Source organism: Bubalus bubalis, chromosome 2 (assembly GCF_019923935.1).
Source record: "Bubalus bubalis isolate 160015118507 breed Murrah chromosome 2, NDDB_SH_1, whole genome shotgun sequence".
Taxonomy (NCBI): Eukaryota; Metazoa; Chordata; class Mammalia; order Artiodactyla; family Bovidae; genus Bubalus; species Bubalus bubalis.
Window position 1 is genome coordinate 159,299,767 of NC_059158.1, and position 16,373 is coordinate 159,316,139.

Consider the following 16,373-nt stretch of genomic DNA (forward strand, 5'->3'; position numbering starts at 1 on the left):
ACTTTCTCATTTTGCAATTCAAGTCTCTCTGCAGTATAACCAACTTGGTTCCTTACATATCCCTTCCTGGCCAGGAGTACAGCATTCTTTAGAGATTCCACGGGGGCTCTTTCTTCACATTGAATTCTTCCCACTAGTTACCCAAGCTTCTTAATGGTTGAAATGTTTTCTGTCATATTTAAATGATTTTGATATCAGTTTCATACCTGCTTCCATTCCATTTGATGACTACCATGAAGGTATTTTTGAGATTCCTACCCAGAAGCATACACATCTTTTAGATTCTCAGTCCCAGGAGGTATTTTCCAGATGTCTTTCTGGTGGGAAACTCAGCTCCCACCTGTTGTCCCTGCTTTAAAATGGCTTTGATAAATGACCTACAGGAGCCATGCTTGTCCCTGAATCGTCACATAGCACCCCAGGTGGGAAAAATCAAGCTTCTCTGCTGTTGCTCCATCCCTGACCTATGTGAAGAGACTGCATGCTCAGTCGCTTCAGTGGTGTCCAACTCTGTGCAACCCTATGGACTATAGCCCGCCAGGCTCCTCTGTCCATGGGATTCTCCAGGCAATGATACAAGATGGGTTGCCATGCCCTCCTCCAGGGGATTTTCCCAACCCAGGGATTGAACCCATGTCTCCTGCATTGCAGGCAGATTCTTTACCCACCTGGGAAGCCTATATGAAGAAATTAAGTACAGGCACATGCAGTAAGCCAGGCTTTCTTCCTGCAGTTCTGCTATTTCATTCTTCAAGTCCTAAGAACATATGTACACTTTGACCGTTCAACAGTCTGCAGTGTGGAACTGGGGCCTCACTCTACTTCACTGGTGACACCTCCGAAAGCAGCGTGGTGGCACCTTGTGCCCAGTGCATCCTGGGTGCATGAGAGCCAAGTACCAACTCAAAGTTGGCTGCTTCACAAGTTGGGTGTCCCAGAACCTACAAGAGGAACGTCCTCTGCCTCGTCCTGAACGTAGCACCATGTTCATTTGTGCCCTTTAGCACAAGCCAGACATTGCATCTTTTTCTTTTTTTCAAAATGCCATTGTACAGCTCACCTATTTCCTGTCTTGCTATTCTAATTATATAAATTACCCTGCCACAGTTAATTCATACTTATTAAAGAGCTACATAATGGACATTACTACTACTAGAAAACCACTCAAGTTGGGATATCAGTACCACCTTCATACACCATCACAGTATAACATATATTGCTCTTTTATCAGGTTATTAATGAAACAGAAATGTTTATTACCAGCTCTCTCTCCCCCAACCAGTGTCTTTCCATTCCCTATATGCGACCTGTGACCAACTGGCATTTCTTTGTGCCCTGGAAGCAGCAGGCAGCAGTAACAGATGAAATCGGCAGTCTTTTCTTCTCATCTGGCAGGAGTCTTTTTTCTGTCTTGAGTAAAGGCTCTCTTTACCACCCAGGATTCCTAGCAGTACTGTTCTTAACCCCAGAACACACATCCAGACCCTGCTGGGGGGTGGAGGGTTTCCCCACAAGCAGAAACTCATTTCACCACCCCTCCTCACTCTTCAAGGCCTGGAGGTGGGGCAGGGGGGAGGCAGGATGGAGTGCCAGTCAAGAGGATTACCCTTCCCCTACTCCATCCTCTCTTCTCCTGTCACCCATTTCTGTCGATCCTATCAGGGGTCCATAAAGCCAGGAGGACTCTGGCCCAGGAGAGGGGGGTAGGGGTTAGGCAAACAGGCCAGGGAGGCAGCTGGTTGAAATTTAACCACAATATTCTTGGTCTCTATTGTTTTGAGTGAGGCCCAATATTTCCACAGCAGGATTATGGGATCTGATTAACCACGTTAGACAACAATGCTGAGCTGGGATGGGCTTCCCCTTCCAGCTGCCAATATGAAAAAGTAAATACAACACCCACGTTTCAGAAGGGACTCCCAGCAGCCCCCCAGACCTTACTCCCCAGTTCTGACCCAAAGTGAGGTGGGGGGGGCGGAAGAGTGTGGCACTGCATACACCCCTAAACCCTGGCCCCCAGCCCAGCTGGACGAGTAACCTGGCACAGTATGCCCAGGTGAGTCAATGGCTGTGCGCTCCCCACACCCTGCAGTTCTTCCAGTGCTTCTTCCGGGTTCCCCTAGGCTGGCCCAGATTCTCAGGAACCCATGAGAGTTAGGTGCTGAGAGGCTAGCACTCACGCAGAGGGTCCAGAAGTGTAGAAAGCACACAAAATCAGTTGGATTCCAGGACAGAGAGACTGAGAGCAGGTAGGATTCCACAGCTGAGAAGAGGCTGAGCCTTTTCTAGAATGTTTTGGTGCTACCTCATGACTTCCCACGAGACAGGGTAGAAAGAGAGACCCCAGAATTGAGGGAAAGCGTTGAGGCCACGAACAAAGTCTCAGGAGACAGTATTCCTTGATGGGTCTGGGCTGGGAGACAGAGGATACTACTTCACACCCTCCCCTCTCTGAATGTTTCCCCTCAAGGTGGGATCTTCTGAAGCTCTGTCCAAGAGAACCTGTAAGAAAGAGCATTAAGAAGCCCTTGACAAGAATACCCTGTGGCAACTCATAGGAGGGCACAGCAGCTGGGGAAAACCCTCCCTCCACAATGTGGGCTCCCTTAATCTGACATTTCTCTGCATCTAAGTGCCTAGCAGAATCCACTACAATTCTACAAGTCCCTGCATTTACTCATATTGGTAACAGGGACTAGGAAGCAAAGGTCTTGAGCTGAGTCTGGTGGCTTCCTTGTAGAAAGTCACTTGCTCCTTTTGAACTATTTCTTCTTCAGGAAAATTAAAAGACAGAAAAATACTTCTGGGTAAAGCTCAGAAAAGCATATCATGTTTGCATGAAAACCCAGTTAACAAAAAGCGGCACCCTTTAGTAGTGTAATATCAGCACAGTGCTATTTTTTGAGTTAGCATTAAAAACTGACCCTGTTCTCAAACTTATACTCTTGAGTATAACCCAATGTAAGGATGGAAACAAAAAGCCCATAGGAAATGTGTCTATAAATGCCGATTACGTTAATAGCACAGTGAGGAGGTGGCAAGAACAGATAAAATGAGCGTACCACGTCACGAGGAAGGTTAATTAAGAGGATTTTAGGTTTCCCCAATACTCTGTGGAGCAAATCCCCTTAGCTTTGTAAATAGGAGGAAATGAAGGACAGAATAATTGAAAAGAAGGAAATGCCCCTGATGACAATGTCAAGTGTTAGTTGCTCAGTCATGTCCAACTCATTGTGATCCCATGGACTGTAGCCCACCAGGGTCCTCTATCCATGGGATTCTCCAGGCAAGAATACTGTCAAGAATGAGACCAAATCTAGGTGGCACGGCCTTTCCCATTCCCATTCCCACCATCTCTGTAGAGAATGAGACCCAGGCTCCTGCTTATCTCCCAGCCGACCAGGGAGGAGGAGGTCAGGAGGTTTATGTGAACAGGAAGGCAAGAAAAGGGAGTTCAAATGGACCACAGGACAAAATTTAAAAAGCATTGTGCTGAATGTTCAGGAGACTTGAGCATCTCTTCCTCCCCCAAGTGCTCCTTGAAGGTGAACCATATCAGACCTGTGGAAGGATACAGTCCAAGAGGAACAGATTCTTTCCAGTCCAGAGTACAGGAGCTCAGATCTCACTCTCTGCCACCTTACACCCTAGGGACTCCGGGATTCAGTGGGCAGAGACTAGAAGCTCCTTCCTTCCTTTTCCCTAACTTTACTACCCTATGGAGACCCTCTTTGATCTGGAGGTCCACCTTATACCCTAGGGACTCCGGGATTCAGTGGGCAGAGACTAGAAGCTCCTTCTTCCCTTTTCCCTAACTTTACTACCCTTTGGAGACCCTCTTTGATCTGGAGGTCCACCTTACACTCTAGGGAATCCGGGATTCAGTGGGCAGAGACTAGAAGCTCCTTCCTCCCTTTTCCCTAACTTTACTACCCTTTGGAGACCCTCTTTGATCTGGAGGTTGGTTGAACAGTGACAGAACAGAGAATGACCCTCGTGGGGTTTTCCGGGCTCTGGCTTGGGCTCTGCCTTTGGGGGGCTGCTGGGGAAGCCCTCAGTGAAGCCGGAGGAGAGGAGGTGCTGCCCAGCTGCAGTGCTAAGGGATGAAGATTTGTCTCCCAGCAAAGAGCTGGTCTGTCTGGGCTGACTGTGGGGGAGGGGTGAACCACCAGCAAGGCCAAGAAGGCCTTGCAGCCTAGGTGGCGCTATTTCTCTACTTTTTAGGTCAAGTTCCTGCAGGAACTTCCTCGAGGTCCCTAGTCCTGCTCCTGGTTTGCTGGCTTGCTGCTGTAAACCACCTTATATTATTTTTTTTTCTAAAAATACTCCAAAGCAATTGAAAGAGTCCCTTCTCCCACCAGCCAGCCCTGGCCCCAGCCCCGGCCCCGGGGAGCGGGCGGGTAGGCGGGGAGGTGGGCCACTGCTTTATTAAACACAGGGAAAACTAATATTTACGGAATAAAATTTATGGAGCAGCCACGAGAATTCGACCCTTTTATGTGCATGCGGAGTGGGGGTTGGGCCAGGCTGGGGGCCTCAGGGAGGGGCCCAAGCCAGGGGGCAGGGCTGGAATACAGCCTGGCTAGGCCAATTTGTCAAGGCAGGGGTTTCCCTGGAGTTGCCCTGGGATGAATGATTTTCAAACACCACCCCTTGCTTTGGGGGGCAAGGGCTTCAGGGCAAGAATGCCCGAGGCAGAGCCACGGGGAGCAATGTTTCTCCTAAGGATGTGCCTTTGGGCAATAGTCCCATGGGGCAGCAAGCTTTGGGGATACAAGGGGCAGTGGGCAGGGAAGTCATTAGGCATATTCTCATTTAACCTTTTTAAAAAGTTACACATTCTTTTGAGAACATGAAAAAAAATGCTCTTCGCATTTTATTTATAATTTTAGGGGATTCACAAACCCCTGATCCCCACTCTGATTAAAAAATGCCTTCTCTTGAGACTGTGCTTTTAGGGCAGAGGGATTACCTAGCGTGAAGAACCCTTATTTTCTTCCAGTTTTCTGGGGAAGTCTCTCCATTTTCCATGTGGTCTCATACCTTGAAATCTGTCTATCTATACTATGCCAAGAGAAACTAAACAATAAAGTGAGTCATCCGATAGATTGTTTTTACATAGTTCCCTAGGTACTTCAATGACAGTCACCACCAGGGCACAGACGGGGGCACTGGCCTGGAGGTAAAGAAACTTATCAGCAGCAACTGGGAATGAGCCATGGTGGAGCTCTCAGACTCTGCCAGCAGGTGAAGGCCTGGGGTAAGTCCTGGAGTCTGCCAAGGCTCCTCCCTTGAAGAGCTAATATGCTCAGTCCCTCAGTCAGGCCCAACTCTTTGCAATCCCATGGACTGTGGCCCACCAGTCACCTCTGTCCATGGGATTTTTTTTTTTTTCCCCAGGCAAGAATACTGGAGTGGGTTGCCATTTCCTACTCCAAGGGATCCTCCTAACCGAGGAATTGAACCTGCGTCTTCTGCCATGCAGGCAGATTCTTTACCACTGAGCCACTGGGAAAGCCCTGAAGAGCTAACTGGGAGTGGTAAAAATATCCTCTTAAAAACAGGCAGGGTCACGGGAAAAGAATGGTCACAGCTGAAGACAGAAAAGAATGACTTTACATCCTTCCTGGAAAATGTTTTCAGTGAGGTATATAATAATGCAGTTCAGAACTCAGCAGTCTGGGCTCAAATTCTGGCTGCTACTTACTAGCTGTGTGACCTCTCATAGGGGGGTTTCCCAGGTGGCACAAATTCAAGAGAACCCACCTGCCAATGCAGGAGAAAAAAGAGATGCAGGTTGGATCCCTGGGTTGGGAAGATCCCCTGGAGAAGGAAATAGCAACCTGCTCCAGTATTCTTGCCTGGGAACTTATGGACAGAGAAGCCTGGCAGGCCACAGTCTATGCGGTCACAAGAGTCAGACACACACACTAAACCACCACTGCCACTTAGCGGAGTAGCTGGTACACATGAACTGCTCAGTAGATGGTAACTGTTGCTGTTATTATAATCATCATTACTTTCTTATTACTTGGATGGTCCTCTTCCTCCCAAGACTTGACCTGGGGACAGAAACACCAGTCCTATGTGCTTCTCTCTCAGTGCCAAGAGAGACCATGTGACTGAGGAGCCTTTGACCATCATAAGCAAATAAACCAGAAAAGGCCTCTGCGGGTTCTGCCCCGACCCCTTCCTCTACCTAACAGCTCCCAGTGAACATCTGAGTTCTACTCTCCTTCCTGTCTCTCCAAGGTAAAGATTCAGATGGTGTTACCCATAGAGGAAAACCTAGTAGAGAAGGCCAAGGAGCTTTACGAATGCTGGTCTGTTAAATCCTTTTTTTGGCTGAGCCATGCAGCTTGCGGAATCTTAGTTCCCTGACCAGGGATTGAACCTGGGGTTGTGGGAGTAAAAGCACGTAGTCCTAACCACTGAACCACCAGGGAAGTTCCAAATTTTGCTAGATTTGTCCAAAAAATTGACCTTATAACTGAGAAAGTCTATCTCATACAGGCTTTATATCTTTTCCTGCTAAGCACTATTCATTCTATACGTCAATTCTGTTGGTCCCAGAGAACCATGGCCATTTCCTATTCCCACTCATCCTATCTTTTCTAGTTCTTCTATTTACTCTGCTATCTAAAGTGAAGGATAGGAGAGCAAAATTCTTTTTTATCCCACTCCAGGAAACTAACTTGGCCCTAGGGCTCACAGTTCTTTGTCATTTCAATCCCATGTTGTGGTTTAACCTGTTGTCTATGCCTCAGAAACAGATTAAAAAACACCCCATATCAAGCTGGACCAAGAAGCACAGAAGCCATAGGGCACAAGACTATGGAGAGAAGTTTCAAGATCAGTGCTCCCCAATGGAGGCTTAGCACAAGCCACAGAAGAGAAGCATAAAAAGAATCCTGAAGGATTGGACAAGGGCCTTGACTTCATCCAGAGACATCAGTGGGTTGGGATCCAGTAATGGGTTGGTTGTATGTTCCACAGGTAAGCAATCTCAAAAGCAGGAGTGTGAGCGCTTTTTATTCTGTGCTAGAGAAAAGAGTGTCTCTGAGGAGCATCTGGGAGTAGCTAAGGACTCTAGAAAGACAGGCAAGACTTCCTTAGTATGTTGTGCCTTTTTGCTGACCTGCCCCATATACCTAAAGTCCATGGTAGATCCTAAGTCTAGAGAACCTTCCCTAAAAGAAAGGAGGGTGTGGGATTCCCAGAAACTGTCTTCCACTCAGACAAGGAAGGCCAGTGCCCAATGGATTGGAGCCAGGATTCCCTTGTTAACAGTAGTCATGCCTGTCAACATGAGCTTCAGTTATCTGGCCCTTACGGTGGAGTCTCTGACTGTATAACTCTGTGTCAAAGATGCTGCCGCCACAGGAGCTCCTTCCAAGGTAACACTAGGAAACTACTCTCCGAGTCCATTTTCAGCAGTTGAGATGGTGACAAGTTAACTGAAAAGCCCCCTTAGCTTCTTCCTCTTGACTTTCAACAGCTGAGGTTTCTGCATAGGGCCTGAAGAGACCTAGAAAAAAAAAAGGAATCCAAGTTAATAGAGGTTTTGAACAGTTGCACTTAAGTTAGGAAAAGAATTTCCTTGCTCGCATGGCTCTGGCTAAGAAGGGTGACTGACACGGGGGTTTTGATGTCCATGTCAGGCTGTGAATGCGATGGAAGAGTCTATGCAGGAGAGGCACACCGCATCCCTTTTCCCCTAGGGAAAAACTTCATAGACCATCACTGGAAGTGCAATAAGGCTGAAAGGGAGCCAAGGTCCATCATTCAGAAGAACTGCAGAGAGACAACAGCAAGGGAACATGGAAAAGACCATGACTCTCCATCTAGAAATCCACAATCCACAATGTGGACGCCAGGTCACAACCCATGTTGGGTTAAGGCAGGGTCAACTAGGTGACAATTCCAGGGACCACCAGCTTGGGAGCTATAGATGCAGATTCTCCCAACTCTTTTTTTTTTTTATTCATTTATCTGGCCGTGCAAGGTCTTAGTTGCGGCACACGGGGTCTTCAGTCTTCACTGCGGCACAGAGGATCTTTAGCTGCAGCCTGTGGAATCTTTTAGTTACAGTGAGTGGGGTCTTCAGTTGCAGCATGCAAACTCTTAGCTGCAGCATGTAGGATCTAGTTCTCTGATCAGGGATCTAACCTGGGCCCCCTGCATTGGGAGTGAGAAATCTTAGCCACTGGCCCACCAGGAAATTCCCCAGACACTCTCAACTCCTGAAATGCTATCTAGGAAGCTGCTCATGACTTACTGTGGGCTCTGTCTCAGGTCCTGGGAGGGATGGTGTTGAGGAGACCGGCTCTTCTAGCTGGTTCAAAAGTTGGTTATCAGTTCCCTGCGAGAAAGCACTGCTTGAGGTCTGGGGATCTCCTGAAACCGGAAAGATCAAAGGAAGATAGTGATAAATGCCTTCTTCTTACCAGGAAGGCATTAGCATTTACAAAGCATTCTGATAAAGGCCTGGCCTTGGTTGTTGTAGTTGTTTAGTCACTAAGTCATGTCTAACTCTTTGTAACCCCGTGGACTGTAGCATCCCAGGCCCTTCTGTCCAAGCCTTGGTACTAGTATGTAAACAGACACAAATTCACTTCCAATTAACTTTTGGAAAGCTGTTTCTACTGTGAAGATTCCCCAGGCCAATTGTAACCACGTAGGACAAGAGTCTCTGTGACTCAAAACAGCTAACTGTTCTCTGCATTGCCTGTCACATCTCAGGTAAGGGGATTAACTTTTTTTCCTGGTTCTCTAATTCTCCATTGGGTGGCATCACTGATTCAATGGGCATGAACTTGGGCAAACTCCAGGAGATGGTGAGGGACAGGGAAGCCTGGTGTGCTGCAGTCCATGATGTTGCGTGTGAAGAGTTGGACACAACTTGGTGACTGAACAACAACAAAATTCTCCTAGGCATGTAGACTAGTCCTAATAAAACTTTCTATAGCGATAGAATGAATATTTGTGATCTGTGTTGTCCAACCCGGTAGCCACTGGTCATATGTGGCTACTGAGCACCTGAAATGTACAAATGAGATGAGCTTTTCATTTTAATTTTTATTTATTTAAATTTAAATGGTCACTATTGCCTAGAGCTACCATAATGGACAGCACAAACCTAGACCCTAACTCTAACCCCAGGGAGACCAACACCTCTAGAGCTACGTACCAGTGTCATGATGCTTCTGTCCCACCTGGATCGCTTGTCTGGTAACTGCCATATACATACTCTGCAGATTTGTGACGAAGGGTCTTCCATCACCAACACTGCATGCCTCTGGTAGTTTCTACAGGGGAGAGGAGATACTATCATGGGTTACATGGGATTGCTAGAGAAAAACTCGATATCCCACTGGCATTAACCCCAAAAGAGTTTATATACAGAAGTTAGATCCAATATGGGGCTTCCCTAGTGGCTCCCTGAGTTCAGTCACTCAGTCCTGTCTGACTCTTTGTAACCCCGGGGCCTGCAGCACGCCAGGCTTTCCTGTCCATCACCAACTCCCGGAGCTTGCTCAAACTCATGTCCATCAAATTGGTGATGCCATCCAACCATCTCATCGTCTGTCGTCCCCTTCTCCTTCTGCCTTCAACCTTTCCCAGCATCAGGGTCTTTGCTAATAAGTAAGTTCTTTGAATCAGGTAGCCAAAGTATTGGAGTTTCAGCATCAGCATCAGTCCTTTCAATGAACATTCAGGACTGATTTCCTTTAGGATTGACTGGTTTGATCCCCTTGCAGTCCAAGGGACTCTCAAGAGTCTTCTCCAACACCACAGTTCAAAAGCATCAATTCTTTGGTGCTCAGCTTTCTTTATAGTCCGACTTTCACATCCACACATGACTACTGGAAAAACCATAGTTTTGACTAGATGGACCTTTGTCAGCAAAGCAATGTCTCTGCTTTTTAATATGCTATCTAGGTTGGTCATAGCTCAGATGGTAAAGCTATGGCTTAGATGGTAAAGAATCCTCCTGCAATGCAGGAGACCAGAATTTGATCCCTGGGTCAGAAAGATCCCCTGGAGAAGGGAATGGTTACCCACTCTTCTATTCTTGCCTGCAGAATTCCACAGACAGAGGAACTTGGTGGGCTACAGTCCATGGGGTTGCGAAGAGTCGGAAATGACTGAACAACTAACACACTAGATCCAATACAGACATACATGGCCAAACCCGTTGGGACTGATATAAAGACCTCTTGGGAGGTCTTCTCTTCTGAAAGGCAACTCCAAACAAATATTTTTATTTCTCTCAATACTTAAATCTGTTATGCCTCCCCATGAATACCTCATAGGTTTGTAGGTTCTCTCCTCCAAAAGGATAACCTTTTAGAGAACGTTCTTAGAAAATCACACTCTTTAAATTACCCCTGAGTTGTAGATTACTATTTTATTTATTTATCTGGCCGTGTCTGGTCTTAGTTGTCATGTGGGATCTCCCATTGTAGCTCATGGACTCTCCAGTTGTGGCGCACACCGGCTCAGCAATTGCAGTGCACAGCCTTAACTGCTGCATGCCACGTAGGATCTTAGTTCCCTGGCCAGGGATGGAACCCCCATCCTCTGCATTGCAAGGAAGATTGTTAATCACTGGACCAACAAGGAAGTTCCCAGACTACTATTTTAATCAAATTTACTCTGAAACTTCTACGCTGGAGAGAAAAAAGAATGAAATCAAGGAAAGGGGAAAGAGAGCAAAATGGAAATGACAGACTGAAAGACAAGAATAAATTATGGAGCTATGATGTTCAGTCAAAGGAGATGGGAGAAACAAAGTTTACAAAATTTGGAGGCTTGCCTGCCATTTTACATTACTTATGCAATCCCATTGTGCTTTACTATAATCAATGAACTCACAATAGGGGTGATATTCTCCCCCCAGGGAGGAGAAAATTTGCTTTTGGTGGGAGGGATAAAAAAATCTTACTCTTTTAATGTATATGGCACAGATACACAAATAGTACATAAACAGAGTTTTGGTATACCCGTGGTATTAAAATTTTCTTAGGGGGGATAATTAGGGGAAAATGTCTTAAAAGGTTCCTCTGGAAGTTGATAATGAAAAAAAGTTGAGAAACCCTGCCATAATCGCACCATATTTATCTGTTTCCTTCACTACGGAAGGAACTCTGAGTTTACATTCACAACAAAATCTTTTGCCTAGTTCAAGTTTCATACACTTGGCTGAACTGAGTTTTAAGTAATGGCTGAAAACTGAAGAAAGTGCAATCAAAATGAGATGAAAGAGTATGGTGTCCAGTGACCTAAACCTGGCTGTACTTTAGGATCTGGGAAAAGGCCCAGAGCCACTTCATCCGTCCTTGTGCATGCAGATTGTCATGGTTCCCAGCCAGGCTAGCAGGTCTCAAAGGAAAGCCATGCCAGCAGCTCACATGGGAACGAACCCAAGAATCTTGGATTGCCCACATCTCACATCGAGGGCACTTCTGTTGTGCTATAAAAGCATGCATTTCTGCAAACCCACGGTGGGAGAAGGATGGAAGAGAGAGTGGGAAAAGCAGTGAAGTAGTTGCTGAACCATGGTCAAGGTTACACAGCTCTTTCCCCCAAGCATGGTGGTAGCTGAAAAACTGGTTGATTCCAGGAAAGATTTCTACTCCATAGATTTCTATTCCAACCCAACTTGCAAAACACTGTGTCAGTCTTGACCTTTCACTGGAAACCACAGACAGTGAATCAGGAGCTGCATGCAGACTTTGCTTCCAGCAGCAATCACACTCAGAGTGTAACGTCCTCTTCAGCAGCATTCCCTAAGGAATGAACTGAAACAGGTCATGGACCTCTGCCTCACCTCATTCTCGTTCCTAAGTTCAGCTCTCCAACCCCCAAGCCATCTCCTCCAGCAGAAATCCTCTATCCCATGGCCAGAGAGCCCTGACAGCAGAGAGACAAACAGGTGTTCTCTGTCCTCACATCTCATGTCTCTGGGATGTCCCTTCATGCTGCGCAGGAAGCATGGCCTCTCTTAGAGTCACCCACACATGGCTAGGTGGGCACTGTGCTGTCTGTACAAAAAAACCAGCCGGAATCTAGGTAGTCCATGGGGGCATCTTCTCCTGCCCTTTCTACGGAACTAAACAGACTCATACAATTTCCAGAGTGACCTTTAACCAGTGCATGTATTTAGTCTCAAAATAAAGTGCCAGAAATAAAAGGCCATTCAAGCTATTGCTGTCCTGGAACTAAGTCCAAATCCAGAACCTGTATCTTAGCCCTTCCTCCAACCTTCCCCTTCTCAGAGAGATCTGATCCTGCAGCTTCTGCCAAAGGTCATCCCATCTGAGTATCCCTTCTCAGAAAAGCACTAGGAAGAGAACACATATTTACTACATGCTAGACACTGTTCTAGGGCTTCCCTGGTGGCTCAGCTGGTAAAGAATCTGTCTGTAATGCAGGAGACTCTGGTTCAATCCCTGGGTTGGGAAGGTCCCCTGGAGAAGGAAATGGCAACCCACTCCAGTTTTCTTGCCTGGAGAATCCCCACAGACAGAGGAGCCTGGCGGGCTACAGTCCCTGGTGTCACAAAGAGTTAGACACGACTGAGCAACTAAGCACAGCACAGACACTGTTCTAAGTATTTAAATGTTCAATCCATTTTGTCTTATTCACTGCTATCTCCCTGGCACCTAGAACAATCTGGCTCACAGGAGTGGCTCAGTAACTACGTGTGAATGAATGGACATGGTGGGCATGAGGATGACCCTACCCTGCTGAGAAGTTACTCAGTCACAACTAGTAACTGGTGGGACAGGATTAGAATCCAGACCATGAGGCTTCAGGGCCCTCACATATAACAACTACCCTAGGGACCTCTCTGAAGCATAGAATTTCAGTCCAATGGACAATACAACCTTCCCTAGGATTACAGGCCCTTATTCCTGGCATCACAGATCATCTGTATATATTCCCTTCCAGCTCAGAAACAAGATCCCTTGGGGGACAAGGAAAAGAAAAAAGCGAGCAGATAACAAGGAGGCAACTGGCCCTCCCTGGAACCCTCAGAAGGCTGAAGGGTCACACCCATAATCCTGTTCTATCTGTTCCCCATCATCACGGATTCCTTGGGCATCATTCTCAGAATATGTGAGGGAAGAGGTGGTGAGGCCTGAGCCTGGGAAGGAGAAACATTATTTCCCTGGGCAGGACAATGGTAGGGGTGAGCTGGGGCAAGCAGCAGAGATCAAAGGGAGAAGCTGGAGTCAGGACTAAGAAAAGCAAACAGCGGTGCCTCCTGCTATAGTACACTTGAGCCAGGAGCAAGGTGTACCAGCCACAAGCGGGTCACTGCCCAGAATGGAGAGGGGAAGAAGAGCCAGGTCAGTCTACTGTATAATGTGTTCATCTGATTAATCCAGAATCAATCCTACTTGGCAAAAAGGCTACTTAGATTCTATCATGAGCCAGTTACTACAGGACTGGGGGAGGGGAAGTGGATGCAGTCCTTCCTGCCTCAGAACAGGACAGAGTTAGTACAAAGATAAATAAGTCAGAAGCCCTGCCTCCAAGAGTTTACAGTCACACATAGGAAAGAGGCAGATTCAGGTATCCCCCACTTTTTGTAAATTTGTTTTCTGCCACTTTGCTTTTGGCTTCCCCAGTGGCTCCACTGTTCTTGCCTGGAGAATCCCAGGGACGGGGGAGCCTGATGGGCTGCTGTCTATGGGGGCGCACAGAGTCGGACGCGACTGAAGCGACTTAGCAGCAGTGGCAGCGGCTCAGAGGTAAAGAGTCCACCTGCAAGGCAGCAGACATGGAGGCACAGGTTCGATCCCTGGGTTGGGACGATCCCCTGGAGGAGGAAATGGCAACTCACTCCAGTTTTCTTGGGAAATCCCATGGACAGAGGAGCCTGATGGGCTACAGTCCATAGGGTCGCAAAGAGCTGGACATGATTCAGCAACTAAACAACAACTTTGCTTTTAGGAAAAGCCTACATTAGTATCTGTTTTTGCTAACTAGAAGAAATCCAAAAAAGATTTTCACTTTTATGAAGAAAGGTAAGTACTTCTTCACTTTACACTATTTCAGCTTATGAAAGTTTCATAGGAATGCTCTCACTTTCAGATAGAAGGAAACTGTATGTGTTTTTTTTTTTTTTTTCTTTCAGGCATTATGCTATAAGGGAGTTATAAACAAAGAGCAATAAGAACCCAGCGAAGAAGAAAGGGACAAAGTCTCACTGAGAGTCCTGCAAAACACTTCAGAGGTGATGGAGTTAAGCCTTTGCAAGGTTAGACTTTGTAGTGGAAGTCTTTGAGGCACAAAGGTGTGAAAAGATAGGCCAGGTGGGCATGTGCTCAGTCATTCCGTTGTGTCCAACTCTTTGCGACCCCATGGACTGTAGCCCACCAGGCTCCTCTGTCCATGGGATTCTCCAGGCAAGAATACTGGAGGAGGTTGCCATTTCCCACCCAGGGGATCTTCCCAACCTGGGAAGATCTGTGTCTTGGATCTGTGTCTCTTGCATCTCTTGCATTGGCAGGTGGATTCTTTACCATCTGAGCCACCAGGGAAGCCCATAGGTGGGAATATCTGATGGGAAATGAGACTGGACAGCTAATTCATAACCACCGAACTGCAAAGGACTTTATTTTCTGAATTAAGGATATGCCCATAGGAATTCCTTTTGTTTCATAAAGTGGATTTCTCTGCTATACAACTACTTGCCGAGGCTTCCCTGACTTTGAACTGTTACTGATACAGTGTAATATAGTATTGCAGATGTCACGTTGAGTAATCAGGCGTTTCCTCTAGGTTTGCTGCTACACTAGAACCTCTTCTCTACTTCCTGCTAGTACTGTGACTAAGAGCCACATCACACTCTAATCCCAAGAGCTCTGTCACTCTCTCACCTCCAGCCCACCAGGACTTTGGCCCCTGCTTTATGACCATATCAAAAGCGTTAGGAAAACCAAAGTCACAGAAATCACAAAGGGCATTTGATCGTCCCTTCTTGTCCCTCTGGCGGCTCCTCTTCGTTGCTAGGCCCCAAACTTCCCTCCTGTTTAACAATAACTCCCACCTTCACTGAGTCTAAAACTCACTCCCAGTGGTCTGGAAATTCTAAGACTCCCTCCTACCCCCTGACCCCAACAGGATGCTGGAGCCATCCCAGTTACCACTTCCAATTAGAAACAAAAGGTTTGATCCGACCCCCAGACCTCACCCCCATTTCATCCACTCTTTCCTCTGAGGCTGCTTCAGAAAAAAAAAAAAAAATTTAGAAGTCTGGGTCAGGAAAGGCTGGACCTTGAGACACTGCTCACTCTACTCTATATGGACCCACAGGTGGAGTATACAGGCTTATAAGACAGAGGAGAAAGGGGAAAGGAGCAAACTGGAGCTCCCAGCACCAGCTGAGTAGGTCCTTGGTTCTGGCACCAGTCCCAGAAGCTGGCACAGCCCCAAGATCTGACACTGCCTGTCTCAGTATCATAACTTCCAGGGCAGGGCCCCAAACATGTGACTTCCCAAGGGTAAAAATCCTCTTCTCCATCTTGTACAAACTTCCCTCACTAGGGGGCCCAAGTCAGGTTAGGAAAGCATGGTGTGTGTGCTCCATCATGACTCTGCAACCCCATGGACTATAGCCCCAGGCTCTTCTGTCCATGGAATCTTCTAGGTAAGAACACTGGAGCGGGTTGCCATTTCCTATTAATTGCATCATTAGCTCCTCATAGGGGTAAGAGCACACTGTGGAAAACCATTCTAAGGTCTCAAGTTACTCAAAAACCATTCTAAGGTCTCAATTTAAGGTCACCAAAATAAATAGAAAGGAATAAGAAAACTGGTTTGGGAAGAGAACTCCAAGGAGAAAGACTCTTTAGAACAGAATTCTTGCTTCCTCATCCATTCATTTGGCAAATATTTACTGGTTATCTACAGTATTTGGGATGATGTAGATGCTGGGGATACAGTACATTGAACAAAAGAAATAAAAATCCCTTGTCCTCCTGAAGTTTACATTCTAGAGAGGGGAGAGCAACAGTAAATATAACTAATTAAAACATATAAAGAGGAGAATGAAAAAACTGGAATGATACTCAACATTAAAAAAACTAAGATCATGGCATCCAATCCTATCTCTTCACGGCAAACAGAAGGGGGAAAAGTGGAAGCAGAGGCAGATTTTATTTTTTTGGGCTCCAAAATCACTGCAGATGGTGACTGCAGCCATGAAATTAAAAGATGCTTGCTCCTTGCAAGAAAAGCTATAACAAACCTAGACAGCATAGTAAAAGGCAGAGATATCACTTTGCCAACAAAGGTCCTTATAGTCAAAGCTATAGTTTGTCCAACAGACATGCACAGATGCGAGAGGTGGACCATAA

General features: G+C 46.6%; 1 protein-coding gene across 1 annotated transcript in view; it reads right to left on the reverse strand.

Moving 5' to 3' along the window:
• Nucleotides 1-7,013: 7,013 nt before the first annotated feature.
• The window catches only part of NHEJ1 (non-homologous end joining factor 1), a 91,292-nt gene continuing 81,932 nt past the window's right edge, over nt 7,014-16,373 (reverse strand). Inside the window, exons 6-8 of the mRNA XM_006059004.4 lie at nt 9,191-9,308; nt 8,279-8,397; nt 7,014-7,528 (exon numbers count right to left, since the gene is read on the reverse strand). Of these exons, the coding sequence (XP_006059066.1) occupies nt 7,454-7,528; nt 8,279-8,397; nt 9,191-9,308 (312 nt within the window). The 3' untranslated portion in view covers nt 7,014-7,453. The remainder of the gene's footprint in view (nt 7,529-8,278; nt 8,398-9,190; nt 9,309-16,373) is intronic.